This window comes from Engystomops pustulosus, chromosome 5 (assembly GCF_040894005.1).
Source record: "Engystomops pustulosus chromosome 5, aEngPut4.maternal, whole genome shotgun sequence".
Classification (NCBI taxonomy): Eukaryota; Metazoa; Chordata; class Amphibia; order Anura; family Leptodactylidae; genus Engystomops; species Engystomops pustulosus.
In genome coordinates, this window is record NC_092415.1 from 15,702,415 (window position 1) to 15,719,010 (window position 16,596).

General features: G+C 41.3%; 1 protein-coding gene across 4 annotated transcripts in view; it reads left to right on the forward strand.

The window, feature by feature from the left end:
* The window catches only part of MTSS1 (MTSS I-BAR domain containing 1), a 112,346-nt gene that overhangs the window by 12,875 nt on the left and 82,875 nt on the right, over positions 1–16,596 (forward strand). For all 4 annotated transcript variants that reach the window (XM_072151211.1, XM_072151213.1, XM_072151212.1 and 1 more), the window contains exons 2-3: positions 7,897–7,958; positions 12,270–12,343. In XM_072151211.1, coding sequence (XP_072007312.1) covers positions 7,897–7,958; positions 12,270–12,343 — 136 coding nt within the window. The remainder of the gene's footprint in view (positions 1–7,896; positions 7,959–12,269; positions 12,344–16,596) is intronic.

Genomic DNA, 16,596 nt, shown 5'->3' on the forward strand with positions numbered 1-16,596 from the left:
AAATCTAATCTTGAGTGTGTATTTTACCATTGACGTTCTCATCACTTGTGATTGAATAATTTTTGTAACTACTGTTCCTCTATTTCCATGGTATTCATTAATACAATTGTCTCTGGTTAATACACGAGAAAGAACAAAGTAAATTGTATGAAAATATGTGACCTACAATCTCTTAATGCCGTCTCCTTCCCCCCTCTCTCTGGTTAGGAGGGATCGGCTCATGTTCTCAAGTCGAGTTAAATATTTGTCAAGCTTCCCCATTTGCTCTTGACGTCTCTCTCCTTTGCTGCGGCGTAGACCTGAAGGATATTATGTAGTAATTCTCAGCTGTTTTTGAGAATTTTTCTGCTTTTGTTTTTTCCATTGTCCATTGTATCCTGAATAACTGTAACATTGGGGTAAGGTGCGGTGTGGAATGAGTTATATTTGAGTCTCCCTGAGCCTCACTGTCCCATGACTGCCGTGTTTACTATGCTAAATCGTCTGTGCGGAGAATTGTGTGCAGCAGGGCATGGTGCACATTGAGCAAATGTTTACGGACAGGCAGTCATTATAATTACTCGCAGGCTCTGCCTTTAATATGGATATTCTGAACACATGCATTATGGAAACTCTGGCTAGTAGTTGGTTTGTAAGCATGAAATGCTATACCTCAAGGTCATACGAGTTCCAGGTAACTAACACACCAAACATTTTGAGACGTGATTCTCCACACATGAAGAGTCAACATACCTAGCGCCCTCCATTGTGACCCGATCAGGTTTCTTTAAAATGGCTGGTGACTAGAGATGAGCGGTAATGACTTTCAGCTTGGGTTTGGTGGTTTGGGTGCACCCCTGGGCAATTGTAGCCATTGTCCAGTAGCAAGGGCTGTCTTTTTGCCAGATTGGACGTTCGCCAGCCAATTCACAATATGTTCGGGTCGTGTAGCCGAATCAGAACTGGAACGTCAGACCTGCTCATCTCTGGTGACCTTTCTGCGTGTTACATTCCTCTATTTTTTACATCCCTCTGCTGTCGAGTTCTGCCCCTGTTTACACAACCTCAGGTTCTCTAATTGTTAATAAAATCCACTGAATGAGCTCAAAGAAATCACACCAAGCCAGAAGTATGTATAATATCTCTCTCTGAGGAGACCTGATGTTATGCAAGGTTAGGCAGATGTGAGATGCTTCATGTGAGATGCTTCATACAGAAACTTTCAGTGGGGCAGGACCTGGGCTTGGTTAGTTAAAGATAAAGAAATAATATCCTTAGTTCATTGGTTAGTAAATTATCACATGGGCATCTCAGAAACAAAAGACTTCTCTTTCCCTGGAATGGGTAGTATCGTAAATCAGCCCAGAGAGTCTTATGCACCTTTCACACTTGCGTTTTTCACGTGCGTTTTCTGCGCGTGCTTTTGACGCGCAGAACTTGCATTGCACTCTGACCCATTGTAACCAATGGGTCTTTTCAGACTTGCACTTTTTTTCACGCACACACAAGTCTATGGAGACGCATCAAAAACGCATTGCACTCTGGGACACACGCAAGTGCAATGCGTATTTCACGCATCAATTGCCATAGAAAAGATAAAGCTCAGTCCTGAGTCCATTTCACGCGAATTTTCTGTGCCTGAAAAACGCATTGAAATTGCATTGAAAATGCGCACGAAAAACTAAGACACTAAACAAACTCTGACTGAAAACTGATTGCACTCTGATGCAAAATGTGCGTTTTTCACTGACCCAACCCTGATCGCCCCCTGATCAGACTCTGACGTGATCTGCAACGCAAGTGTGGAAGGGGCCTTACATTCTCTACCATCTAATATCCAGGGGCACTTACTCATCGATCCAGCCACCGAGACTGTGGTAATCTACTATGTTATATCCATGGCCTCATTCCTTCCAAAATCAACTTTTGGAGGTATGCTAATGAGCCTGAGGGGGTTGCTCTAGCCCCTCCTTGGCTTTACAGACTGTTACGCTGTCTCACTCTCCCCCTACTCCCTCAGTACTGAGATTACAACAGGAAGTGCTCACTGCACAAGTAGGATAGATGGTAGGACAGTGTAACAGCATGTAAAGCTAGATCATAGAGGGTTAGGCTAGCACCTCAGGCTCATTAACAAAAGTTTAAAAGTAAATTTTTCAAAGGAGAGAGGCCATGGATAAGAAATATAAGAAGATACCACAGTCCCGGTGCCTGGATCTATGAGTAATGTCCCTGGTTTATCAGGATGGAGTCTGATGGTAGATTTCCTATAAGATGGTTGCGGTGTGAGGAATCCTGATATGCAGAAATATTTCCTGAGAATGTAAGCCAACCCAAAGTGCATCACCGATTCAGGGACTTGGAGCTAAATACTTCCAGCTCTGTGTCTATCTGTTTTCAAGAGAGGTAACAATCTGAAAGGTTTTTGTTTTTTTTTTTTGTCATAGGTTGTTTCAACTCTGTTGCCACCATAACCCAACTATTGATGGCCTATATGGAGTAAAGACCATCATTACGAAATCCTGGCTAACCCCTTTAACTTTTGGATCATGGACCACTTAAATTATATTCTGGTGGAATAATGATCAGTTGTTAGTTATTTCTGTCAGTGACTGGATCTTGCAGAAAATGTCCTGCCCCAACGCTTAGTCCAGATCACCAGAGTCTACATTACCAGTGGAATTTTTACACGGGTGTCTTTCTACCTTTAAGTTGCATTGAGCGTTCCTCAAAACATTGTAACGCTGGTTTCCAAAGCCCTAAAGCCCTCCATAGTTTGGAATATTGTTTATTGGAGAATCTTGTAAAGTTATATCTTTGATAAGACTAATTTTTTTTTTTAATCCAAACCAGGTTTTCCGTTCCATCCTATGTTTTGTAGATCTTGTCCATCTTCTCTAAGAAGACCATCTTTAAAGATTTTCAATGCAATAGTGGTCATCTAAGTTTTTGGAAACCTACAGTTACAGATAAGTGATGAGGATGGAGTTAGGGTCCTTCAGTGTTGAGCGATCACCGGTGACGGAGAACTAAATCCGAATTCTCCTTCTTGGATGTGTCTTTGAAGTGGTTAGAAGTTGGTTTACGATTGATGAACGACCATTGAATGAACCGTCCTTCCGTGACTATAGCTTACCTATATCTTACCTAACAGTTGTTCTGTTTGAAGATGTCCCCATCAGTTTTATACTTATGTATATGGCCACCTAAACTGCCACCAATATGGGAACCATCTTACTCCCTCTTATCGCATGTCTGAATATTGTGTCAGAAGATCTATCCTCTCACTTCCTTCAACATCATGGACATTGTAGATATTAAAAATTCGGTTGATTAGAGATGATTTGTCACTAGCAGCAGAGTTTAGGTGACATAAGGACCTGAGGATTTCATTTCCACAATTTTTTCCCCATGAACTGTCCATGGGTCTTGTCTGGTGTTTACCATTCTCCCTCAGTACCAGACAGACCCTACAAACCTTTAGACTATTGTTTTTGGCGTTTTAACTTTTTGAACTTTTTTAACCATTCACTTAAAATTTGAAGGAGTTTTTTAAGTGGTCTAACAGGTTCATAAATGCGACACAATTTTTTCCATGCTTGGCTTCACTGCATTTCATGCGTCACATCCAAAATGAGCTAAAAATATCATTTTGTGATTTTTTTTTTTTAGCTGTGATTTCTGGACCAGAGCGCTTCTGTGCGATTCAGTCACACCTTGGACACGCTGGGTTTGTTGCCACCAGCTAGGGTGTGTTTCTCTCCCAGCGTAAAATGTCATAGTAAATATTTTCTTTGTTTTATTTAAGTCTGTAAATGACCCTCAACACTTATCTGCTATTCTACATTTGTCATATTTACTGGTTATGCTTGTTGCCTATTTTAAATGCATGCGGTCCCCTACTTGAGGACACCCGACTTACAGACGACCCCTAGATACAGACGGACCTCTTTGCCCCCTGTGACCTCTGGTGACATCTCTGGACGTTACTGTAACAAATTTTGAAAATCCAATTGTCACTGGGACTAAATAAAAACTCTTCTGGAGTTACAATTATAAAATATACCAGTTCCGAATTACATAGAAACTCAACTTAAGTACAAACCTGAAGAACCTATCTGGTAGATGATATTAGATATTTTTAAGTAGGAGCAGAGACATAACGTAATCGCTCTTGGTCTTTCTCTATGTAGACATAGACACCATAGATCTACTTTTTGGAAGTGACCATGCATTGGCCCCCAAGGTATCTACTAGAAGACCAAAATAGGTAGATTATTGATAAGTTTCATGCAAATATAAAAAAAATAGGTTTTGGGCATTTATTATGAGTTTATCTATTCATGCACCAGGAGGATCTGGGATCTCTTACCCTTGGACTCGAAAATATGAAATATGTAAATTTTTATTGGGTTCATCAAGAACCTTGATTATTCTAAATTCTGATCAATCAATTTTCAATAAACTTACCTGCTCTGTGATCAGTGTTGAAGCACCTACGCACCAGTTTTCCACAAACTGGTCCTTAAATACAAATTCTTGTGTGATCATACAGGGAGCCACCAAAGTACAAAGAGATTACTGTAAAGGAAATCTACCATCAGGATCATGGATTATAAACCAAATACACGAACATGCTGGTGTATGCCCCCTTTATAAGGATCTGCTCTTCTTTTAAATTCTTATGCCCTCGATTTTTAATAATATTAATTCCATTATTTATATAGCGCACACAGATTCTGCAGCGCTGCACAGAGTTTGCCAAATCGGTCCCTGTCCCCAATGGGGCTCATAATGTAATCAACCTACCAGTTTGTTTTGGAGTGTGGGGGGAAACCAGAGGACCCGGAGGAAACCCATCCAAGCATGGAGAGAACATACAAACTCTTTCCAGATGGTGACCGTAGGACTTGAACCCAGGTCCCCAGCGCTACAAGGCTGTAATGCTAACCACTAAGCCACCCTGCTGCCCTTTAAGAAAATATGCTTTAAAAACTATGCAAATGATCCTGAGGGACTCCATGCTCCATTAACTTTTATGGAGCGTGAAGCCCCTCGGGCTCATTTTGAAGCCTTTTTTCGTAAAAAAACAAAAGCATAAAAAGCTTAAAGAAGAGCAGATCCTGACAAAGGGGGCACACACCACATGTAAGTATACTTGGTTTATTATCCATAATCCTGATCGTAGATATCCTTTAAACCACCAACTTGGACCTGAGGTTATGGAACCATAGAGAGAAGTTCCAGGCTAGAAAGCTCTTCCAAAGCCAGGTGCCAGCAGGGTCTTGAAGTAACACAATCTCTCCATTCCAGGTGGTAACTTTGGCAACAAAAGTTTCGCAACTTGCATAAAAAATTTCTTTTGGTGGCTCAGATGTTCTGTTTTGTTTTGTTTTTTTTCATTCGAGAGTTTAGTTTATCTTTGTGAAAATGTCAGGGTGAAACGTATGATCCAGGAGAGAACTGTCATTCAGGGACAACCGGTTGCTGTTAGACAAAAAGCCGCCATTGTCCCGGCTTCACAGAAAAATCTGTTATCGCGGAGAGAGGTTTGCTCCGACCTTTGAATTAATCCTGGTAATTTTTTTTCCTCCGTAATGAAAGAAGCCTAAGGCTTCACAAAGAGGCGACGTGAATTACTCCCATGATGAGGTGGATTATATTTCCTTTAAAAGGCCAAAGAGAGGGAACGTTTGTGGAGACTGATGAGTCCCCCCTATCACTAACTGGTTCCCAGCTCTTCCACTCTTTGGGACTTGTCTGCCAATGCCTCCATTTTAAAGGAAACAATAAACCTAAAATTGCTTATATGAAATGACTCCTTACAATGGTGAATGTACAAGTCTCGGAAACTGAGCAGCTTGATGCCAGACTATCCCATTTCACAGCTGTCGGGTATCGCCAAACAGGGACCATGTTGTTCGGGAAGATTTGTAGGAATAATGGATTTCAGTAGGGTTCCAATCATCAAGATGTAATGGACTTATCCGACTTCTTTTGTGTCTTCACTTCTGTTTAGTCCTGTATACATTATATTTGGTGCGGTTTTGAAGGACTCTTAGCTAATAGCTGGTGCTCTGCTCTTATTTTTGTTGAGGGAGGTTTCCTCCAGTCATGTATTTCCAAGTCCTTGCCGTTCTCTGCATTGGTTCATAGGGTTAAATCCGAAAGGGAAAGGAGATGTACTGGGTTAAAAAAAAAAAATGTACCGTAAATACTCGGGTATAAGCCGACCCTAATATAAGCCGAGGCCCCTAATTTTGACAAAAAATTTTCCAAAAAATTGGAAAAACCTATTGACTCAAGTATAAGCCGAGGGTGGGAAATGCATTGGTCACAGCCCCCTGTAGTATATAGCCTGCCAGCCCCATAAAGTATATAGCCTGCCAACCCCATCAGGTATATAGCCTGCCAGCCCCATCAAGTATATAGCCTGCCTGCCTGCCCCCTGGAGTATATAGGCTGCCTGCCTGCCCCCTGGAGTATATAGGCTGCCTGCCTGCCCCCTCGTGTATATAGGCTGCCTGCCTGCCCCCTGGAGTATATAGGCTGCCTGCCTGCCCCCTCGTGTATATAGGCTGCCTGCCTGCCCCCTCGTGTATATAGGCTGCCTGCCTGCCCCCTCGTGTATATAGGCTGCCTGCCTGCCCCCTCGTGTATATAGGCTGCCTGCCTGCCCCCTCGTGTATATAGGCTGCCAGCCCCTCCCGGTCCATCACAGGTACCATGACGTCAGCCGCAAGCTGACATCCTAGTGTGTGTCGATGTGGCTGATGTCAGTAACCCTGTGACGAACCAGGACCCGATGTCGGAGACGCGACGGATGCCGGGGAGCGCCAGAAAGCAGAGTTAGGGTTTTTCAGCACATTTTTTTTGTGCTGAAAAACTAGGCTTATACTCGAGTATATATGGTATTTAGAAATGGTGACACTGGTTATCTTTTGCATTGTAGCTCAACCCTTGGAACAACAATTGGGATGTTTTTGAAAAACAAACAGCCATGATTGTCTTAAAGGAAATCTACCATGAAAATCCATCATAATAAATCGGGGACCCTTTTCATAGATCCAAGAACCATGACTGTAATAATCTTCTTATATTTGTTATCCATAATAATAATAATCTTTATTTATATAGAGCCATCAAATTCCGTAACTTTACAAATCATAGGGGACATATACAAATATAATAGTACACTACAGCGTACAGACAGTCATATGAAACAATATCCGTGGCCTCCTTCCTTCTAATATCAACTTTTAGAATTATGCTAAGGAGCCAGAAGAGCCCATCCGTATTGTAGCTTCAAAGGCTATTAAACTGTGCAGTAGGGAGAGAGGGACAGTGTAACATCCTGTGAAGTAACATTCCCCAGGAGCCCTTCTGGCACAATAACATGATTTTAAAAGTTGATTTTAGAAGGAAGGAGGCCATGGATAACAAATATAAGAAGATATCACAGTCACGGTGCCTGGATCTATGTGTAATGCCCCTGGTTTATTATGCTTGATTCTGATGGTAGATTTTTTTTTTTTTTTTTAAATCTTAAATTAATTGCATTGTATTGGCTGCTAATTTTCGCTTCACGATTGTTGCTGAAATTTAAGATTTTTTTAAAATCTCTGGAGTAGATGATGAGTAAAGATATAGTTTGTGCCGCACTCTTATCCGTCCACATCTAAATCTGTATTATAATATGTCCGTACGGTTATAAGTTACATGATCTTTCCTTATCCATTAACATCTAAATCCATGTTTAATATTCACCCCTTAAAGTTTATAATGGAAAAAAACTACCGTACTTGAAATGACTCAAAACGGCTCCAAAAATTAGTAAAGCAAATGTATGCCGATTTGTATATAATGACTGCACAGTATATAATGTAATTAGATTTTTATTGGTTGTTTTTTTTTCAGGGAAGTTACCCAGTTTGGGAAGATTTTATTAACAAAGCTGGAAAACTGCAGTCGCAGCTCAGGTGAGTGATCCTAATAAAAAAAAACCTCTTTTTTTGTGGTGTACACCCATAATGTATAGATTTTATCTATGTTTGGATATAGAGATAATGGTGTGAGGTTTTATTGATCATTTCTACCTTTGATACTTGATTTTCATATCAATAAACCTATGATCATTGCTTTGTGGCCCTATAAGTGTTTGATACTATTGAGAAATATTAACAAAGTGATTTTAATTTATTATTGTATTTTATAGATAGATGAATTTTGCATATATGACATGTAAATATTACATAGATCCCCCCGATACATTGTACTTTCTTCTCCTATAAGACCCATTCTATGCCTCGGCTATGAGACCCGCGGCATCTGTGATGGACGGGAGGTGACCAGCGTTAGATTGAGCTCCGGGAGACGTGACAATTTGTCAATGAAAGTGCTGGCCTCTGCTTTCTGAAACTGGGTCGCTGACAGGGGGGAGGGGGCAGCTGACGTCTTCTCTGCGCAATCCTCTGCACAGCAACTCCATCCACTCCACAAAGGATTGTCCGATCTGTCGCCATAGTAACACCAGAGCCGCTAGCGCCGACCGAGAAAGAGCAAAGGAAAAATACCTCAATGTCCCCTGATAAAGCCCTTGTGTATAACTGCAGCCACCGGCTACTACAGAGAATTACTGCTTTATATCAATCTACATAGAAACTTGGCCATAACCTATATATCTTTCTCTTTGTCCAACACAACCAATCAGGTTCCTGCATATATTTCTCACTATCCCTATTTTCAATGAAAGCTACAACCTGATTGGTTGCTTCCCTTTCCATTACGGAAGTGTATACACATATGTAGCAGTGCTGACTGTGTCTATCTATATGAACAAAATGGATCTCTGCAGTCCTGATCCTATAAAATATCCGTAATTTATTCAATTCATTAAAAACATAGAAGTATACATGCCTATGCATTTTGGACAAGTATCTCCTTACTCATAGCTGATGACTACCAATATATTACAGAGACTCATACACCCCTTTATAACGTGGCTAGGTTTAGGATTCATCATGAAATCACAGATTTTTAAATTTACATAGGACTGCAGGTCAACCTAATACAGTGACTGCTGCAGATGGTCCTAAGAATAGTCCTTGTTCAATGTCCTCATTGTGGTCCATATGTTAATATCCAGAGCCGCAGGTTCTAGGAGAAAGCAATATGGCGGCCAAACCCCACAGGGACAAATGTGTGATGTCTGTGTACCTGTCTATAGTGTGTGATCACATGATGTCTGTGTACCTGTCTATAGTGTGTGATCACATGATGTCTGTGTACCTGTCTATAGTGTGTGATCACATGATGTCTGTGTACCTGTCTATAGTGTGTGATCACATGATGTCTGTGTACTTGTATATAGTGTGTGATCACATGATGTCCGTGTACTTGTCTATAGTGTGTGATCACATGATGTCTGTGTACCTGTCTATAGTGTGCGATCACATGATGTCCGTGTACTTGTCTATAGTGTGCGATCACATGATGTCCGTGTACTTGTCTATAGTGTGTGATCACCTGATGTCTGTGTACTTGTCTATAGTGTGCGATCACATGATGTCTGTGTACTTGTCTATAGTTTGCGATCACATGATGTCTGTGTACTTGTCTATAGTGTGCGATCACATGATGTCTGTGTACTTGTCTATAGTGTGCGATCACATGATGTCCGTGTACTTGTCTATAGTGTGAGATCACATGATGTCCGTGTACTTGTCTATAGTGTGCGATCACATGATGTCCGTGTACTTGTCTATAGTGTGCGATCACATGATGTCCGTGTACTTGTCTATAGTGTGTGATCACCTGATGTCCGTGTACTTGTATATAGTGTGTGATCACATGATGTCCGTGTACTTGTCTATAGTGTGAGATCACATGATGTCCGTGTACTTGTCTATAGTGTGCGATCACATGATGCCTGTGTACTTGTCTATAGTTTGCGATCACATGATGCCTGTGTACTTGTCTATAGTGTGCGATCACATGATGTCTGTGTACTTGTCTATAGTGTGCGATCACATGATGTCCGTGTACTTGTCTATAGTGTGCGATCACCTGATGTTTGTGTACTTGTCTATAGTGTGCAATCACCTGATGTTTGTGTACTTGTCTATAGTGTGTGATCACCTGATGTCCGTGTACTTGTATATAGTGTGTGATCACCTGATGTCCGTGTACTTGTCTATAGTGTGTGATCACATGATGTCCGTGTACTTGTATATAGTGTGTGATCACTTGATGTCCGTGTACTTGTATATAGTGTGTGATCACATGATGTCCGTGTACTTGTCTATAGTGTGTGATCACATGATGTCCGTGTACTTGTCTATAGTGTGTGATCACCTGATGTCCGTGTACTTGTCTATAGTGTGTGATCACCTGATGTCCGTGTACTTGTCTATAGTGTGTGATCACCTGATGTCCGTGTACTTGTCTATAGTGTGTGATCACCTGATGTCCGTGTACTTGTATATAGTGTGTGATCACATGATGTCCGTGTACTTGTCTATAGTGTGCGATCACATGATGTCCGTGTACTTGTATATAGTGTGTGATCACATGATGTCCGTGTACTTGTCTATAGTGTGCGATCACATGATGCCTGTGTACTTGTCTATAGTGTGTGATCACCTGATGTCCGTGTACTTGTATATAGTGTGTGATCACCTGATGTCCGTGTACTTGTCTATAGTGTGTGATCACATGATGTCCGTGTACTTGTATATAGTGTGTGATCACTTGATGTCCGTGTACTTGTATATAGTGTGTGATCACATGATGTCCGTGTACTTGTCTATAGTGTGTGATCACCTGATGTCCGTGTACTTGTCTATAGTGTGCGATCACATGATGTCCGTGTACTTGTCTATAGTGTGCGATCACATGATGTCCGTGTACTTGTCTATAGTGTGTGATCACCTGATGTCCGTGTACTTGTATATAGTGTGTGATCACATGATGTCCGTGTACTTGTCTATAGTGTGCGATCACATGATGTCCGTGTACTTGTATATAGTGTGTGATCACCTGATGTCCGTGTACTTGTCTATAGTGTGTGATCACATGATGTCCGTGTACTTGTCTATAGTGTGCGATCACCTGATGTCCGTGTACTTGTCTATAGTGTGCGATCACATGATGTCCGTGTACTTGTCTATAGTGTGTGATCACCTGATGTCCGTGTACTTGTATATAGTGTGTGATCACCTGATGTCCGTGTACTTGTATATAGTGTGCGATCACATGATGTCCGTGTACTTGTATATAGTGTGTGATCACATGATGTCCGTGTACTTGTCTATAGTGTGCGATCACATGATGCCTGTGTACTTGTCTATAGTGTGTGATCACCTGATGTCCGTGTACTTGTATATAGTGTGTGATCACCTGATGTCCGTGTACTTGTCTATAGTGTGTGATCACATGATGTCCGTGTACTTGTATATAGTGTGTGATCACTTGATGTCCGTGTACTTGTATATAGTGTGTGATCACATGATGTCCGTGTACTTGTCTATAGTGTGTGATCACATGATGTCCGTGTACTTGTCTATAGTGTGTGATCACCTGATGTCCGTGTACTTGTCTATAGTGTGCGATCACCTGATGTCCGTGTACTTGTCTATAGTGTGTGATCACCTGATGTCCGTGTACTTGTCTATAGTGTGTGATCACCTGATGTCCGTGTACTTGTCTATAGTGTGTGATCACATGATGTCCGTGTACTTGTCTATAGTGTGCGATCACCTGATGTCCGTGTACTTGTCTATAGTGGACAATCACTGAATGTCCTTGCACATATTTTTGGCTCCTGCCTTCCCATAAAGAATCACCTTTGAGTCCATGCACAACCCCCGAGCACAATATAAATGAATAGACTCGCTGTGACCTCCATTTCTTTCCTGTCGGCTCAGCTCCATCTTGTAAATTCATTGGAATCGCCTCCCGCTGTGTCCTCCCGTAGAGTGGAAACCATTGTCATTTAATTAGACATATTGTTATCTAGAATCTCCATGAAAGCCTTGCACAAGCATCATCCATTAGAAGCTTCGGCTTATCCGCGCCCATTGATGTGAGAGGATTCGCTTTGGGTTTCGGAAGGACGGATTAGGCTGAACAAAATAAAAAACTGTTATACATTGATTAATAAAAACATTAGATTTTGAGAAAGTTGGGTGTTAAATGATCACTTACGGGTTGTCACCTAACGTTCCAAGGATCTGTAATAGGAATAATTGTCTGTTCTAGACTGTAATGTAATACCATGATCCTTTCTCTAGGACCACCGTGGTAGCAGCCGCAGCGTTCCTGGACGCCTTCCAGAAGGTAGCTGACATGGCAACCAACACTCGGGGTGAGTTGCCAAGTCCATTAATTGGATTTCACTATTAAAGGAAACATCCACTTATCACATAATTGTTTTTTATTGTAAAATTTTCAGAAAGACAATTTACAATAATCTTTAGTTATGTCTCATGCTACTTCCAAAAAGGGGCCTATTAGGTTTAGGGGGCCCATGTGGTATCTCTTCACCATAGGGAGAGGCTGGAACGGATTGGGGATCAGTAGCTACATTATTTTTCAGCAGCCTGCAGTAGCCTGAGCGATCAGTGTTATTAGTTTTGTTGTCAAATTATAATTCGGTCCTATACTGTCAAGTGGCGGTGCCTGCTACACCCAAGGACCACCCACCTGACTGACAAGTCTAATTAGCATAAGTGGTGATGATAGCTATTAGCCACCACATATGCTAATAAATCTCCACCCAGCTAATAGTAGGGAGCCTAATTTTCAGATTTAGTGCTTAAACTCACTGCTAAGTACGTTCCATATAGGCTAATAAGGTTTCCTATTGTCAGATAGACACTCCTTGGCTGGAGCACAGTCAGGCACCGCCCACCTGACAGTATGGCCCCTGAATATCATATTTGATTGCTTGTTGATGGTATGGTCTAGGAAATCAATGGGACAACACTTATTAAAGTCAAAGTTGTTGGAAGCCCCCCCTTTTAATAAGAACAGATGGCTGTCTCCACATGCTGGAATATTTTTAATTGGTGCACGGATAACGATCGAATTCCGTTCATTAGCCAAATAATAACCGGAGCTTAGTCCTGACCGCAGTATATTATCAGTTTTAGCAGCTGGATTATCCGTTCAATAACCACTTTTTTTCTATCCAGAGAGCTTAACCCTGGTAATCTTCACACTGAGGCGCTATAGCGAGTTGGCGCTGGCGGGGGGCGCTCTGCACTCCTCCAGCCTAACAGTCCATTTTATAAGAGCCGTGACCTGCTGTCAGCACAAGGCCCATTGCCTTTAATGTGCTTCTATCAGCTGGCGAGCATAGGGGGAGAGTGTCAGCGTGTGAAAGGCAGCGGCTAACGCTCCAGACCTGGGTTTCACGCGTTATCAGTGTATACCGGGCAGCGCTCTGTCTGTGTGATGCGGTTCAGGCTTGTATTGCTTTCTAGATGGATAGTCGCTAATTCTAGTTTGTGCCGGCAAAGACATTTTACGCTCATTTTACCAATGCTCGTTGCTAAAACTAAAAAAGTGTAAAAGCATGTAAAATAATACCATCAGACTGTACCAACTTAATACAAAAAAATATAATACATTCATATATGATCATATATTTCCCATAAAAATAATCCCATCACACATCGTCTAAATAATTTTGCCATACTGTGTTCACCTTTTTATATCTTGGGTAAGTTCTTTAGTATAAATGAGCACTCATTTGACTATTACTAATCATGGAAAATCCTCAATTGCCCGGGGTCAGAAAAAAAATAACACATACGTTCCAGAGGAGTCACAGGAGTCGTTCACCCAATGAGTGGTCTCCTCGGAACAGTGGTCAACACAGAAAGTCCCCCGGAGAACACAGACATCACGAAATAAAAATTGATTGCCCTATAGGTACGAGACTGTAGTACCGTGACGTTGCAGGGACTCCCAGCATCATATGTTAGGGGAGAATCGGTTTGGTCATACCAGACACATAAAGGGATAAATATCTGATTGCAGCCGGCCTGACAGCTGAGACCCCCTTGCGATAAGTTCACGATTCCCCTATACCACTAAGGAATTCTCAGAACAACCAGTGCTGTACGCTGTCCTGAAAGCTCCATAGAAACCAATGGAGCGCAGAATGGGTTTTGTGCACCGTTGATTTCTATGGGTCCTCTGGGGGCGGCTCACAGGAGAAGCTATTCCAAAAGTCCCATTCTATACAGAGGTTCCTTCCTCCTGCCAATAGTGGGGGGCTTGGCAACCACCCCGCAATTATACATGTATACCCTCTCCTACTGTAAATGTCTATAATGATAGCGAACTAAATCCATCAGGATAAACCAGGGACACTTACTCATAGATCCAGGCACCGGGACTGTACTAAACATCTTCTATTTTTTATCCGTGGCCTCCTTCCTTCTAAAATCAGATTTTAATATTATGCTAAGGAGCCAGAAGGGCTTCAGAGGGTGTTACCAGAGCCCTTCTATACTGCAGATTCACAGGCAGTTACACTGAGCATTTCCCTCCTCCCACTGTGTGAGATCACAGTAGGGAAGTGCTGAGGAGGAGCAAGGGGGAAGAAGGAGACAATGTAACAGCCTGTGGAACTACAGCATGAATGGGCTCTAGTAATATCCCCCAGAGCCCTCCTGTTATTAAAATAAGTTTAGAAGGAAAGAGGCCATGGATAATAAATATAAGAAGATACCACAGTCTCGGTGCCCTGATCTATGAGTAAGTGTCCATGGTTTATCAGGATGGATTTTCATGGTAGATTTCCTTCAAGGTTTACATGTAGTTTAGATTCCTACGCAATAAATTTTACCTACACTGATACATTGTAGCAAAGTATTGGGGCAGTAAGTCATTTTGAGGATTGTCTACTATGAATATAATTGTAGCGAACCTTCTGCTGTTACAGCTGTTATCAGTGACTTGGAGAGACTGTGTAACAGAATTCGGAAGTTGCTCATATAGGGGTTCACTCACTGACAGCAAGCAGAGGTCTTGCACATAGCAGTGCGTTGCGTGTCCTGCTTTTCTCTCTCCAGTTTGAAGGTCGGACATTAAAGCTTATAATTTTTTTTTGCCTTGGTGTCAGCCCTAAATTATTGCTGCTTTGATGCTCCTCTTCGAGGCTTTCACCGGAGCGATGGATGAAGCAGTTGCCGTGGCAACCCACTCGGGTTCACCGTCCGGCGCGGTCGCTGCCAGGGGATAGGACGAGAGGAGATCTCCTCTGCATCGTGCATGAAATTAACACTTTATGACAGAGCTGCTGCTTAGCTACGCAGTGTGCCGGGCCCCCCAGGCCCCTGTTTAGGGGAGAAGTCATTCCGCATTGGAAAAAATTCCATGATTTCTACTACCAATAGGGGAACGAGCTAAAGTATCATACAGCTTCTGTGCATCGCAGGTCCCTGACGTGTTCATTATATATATAAAAAATGGAGCACAAATCACATATCAAGAAAAAACTTATAGATATATATTGGAATAGGTTATTATTATTATTATTATTATTATTGATGATAATTTTTATTATGCATTTTTACATAGCGCCAAACTGATCTGCACTGCTTTGCAGATATATTAAGATTATTTTTTATTAAATATATAGAATTTTATTATTATAATAAATATAAATATTTAAATATTTTATATTTATATATTATATAATTATATAATATTTATATTATATATATTATATATTATATTATCTATTCTATATTATATATAAATATATATGATGTATTTGGCACTATATAAAGTTTTTATATATACTGTGTGTGTGTATAATATATATATATATATAGGGACCGATTTGGCAAGCTCTGTGCAGCGATACGTAATCTGTGGGCGCTTTATATAAATAAATGGATTATTATTATAATCTTTATTTATATAGCGCTATCAAATTCCGTAGCACTTTACAGATTTTGGGGAAAATATACTAATAAAATAAGACTTTACAGAGTAACCAGATAGATAGATATTATACTAGTGGAAAGAACCAATGCCAAAAGTGCCTTGTCTGTGGCTGAAAGGGAACCTGACAGCAGGTGTGACCATGCAGTACTACAGCCAAGTATTATCACTGTAGGGATGTGTAATCCATACCTATGTGAATGTTGTTAGTAGCAGCAGGGCTGTGATATATGGATTGTTTTTAGTCCGAGGTCACTGGGGGTAAAGCCTCCCACTGCTATGCTCTGTGCTCTCTGCAGCCAGTGTTGGGTATTGTCCCTGGAGTAATATTTAAGCATAGTATTGTGGTGTTTAGCAGCATAACTGTGAAATATATATTTATGTTCCAGAATTATAGCTTCTCCAAGTGCACTGGAGCCATGTAGTCACACGAGAGATGTGTATTCAGACTTTAGTGTATGTTGTTAGTAGCAGCAGGACTGTGATATATGGATTTATATTCCAGGATTGTTGTTTTTCGAAGGGCACTGATCCTCACACTTCTATGCTCTCTGCAGCCAGCGTTTGGATGTGAAATCTTTGCATATTTTGTTAGTAGCATCAGGACCTGTAAAATGTAGATTTATATTTCTGCATGGTACCTACTCTAAGTGCACT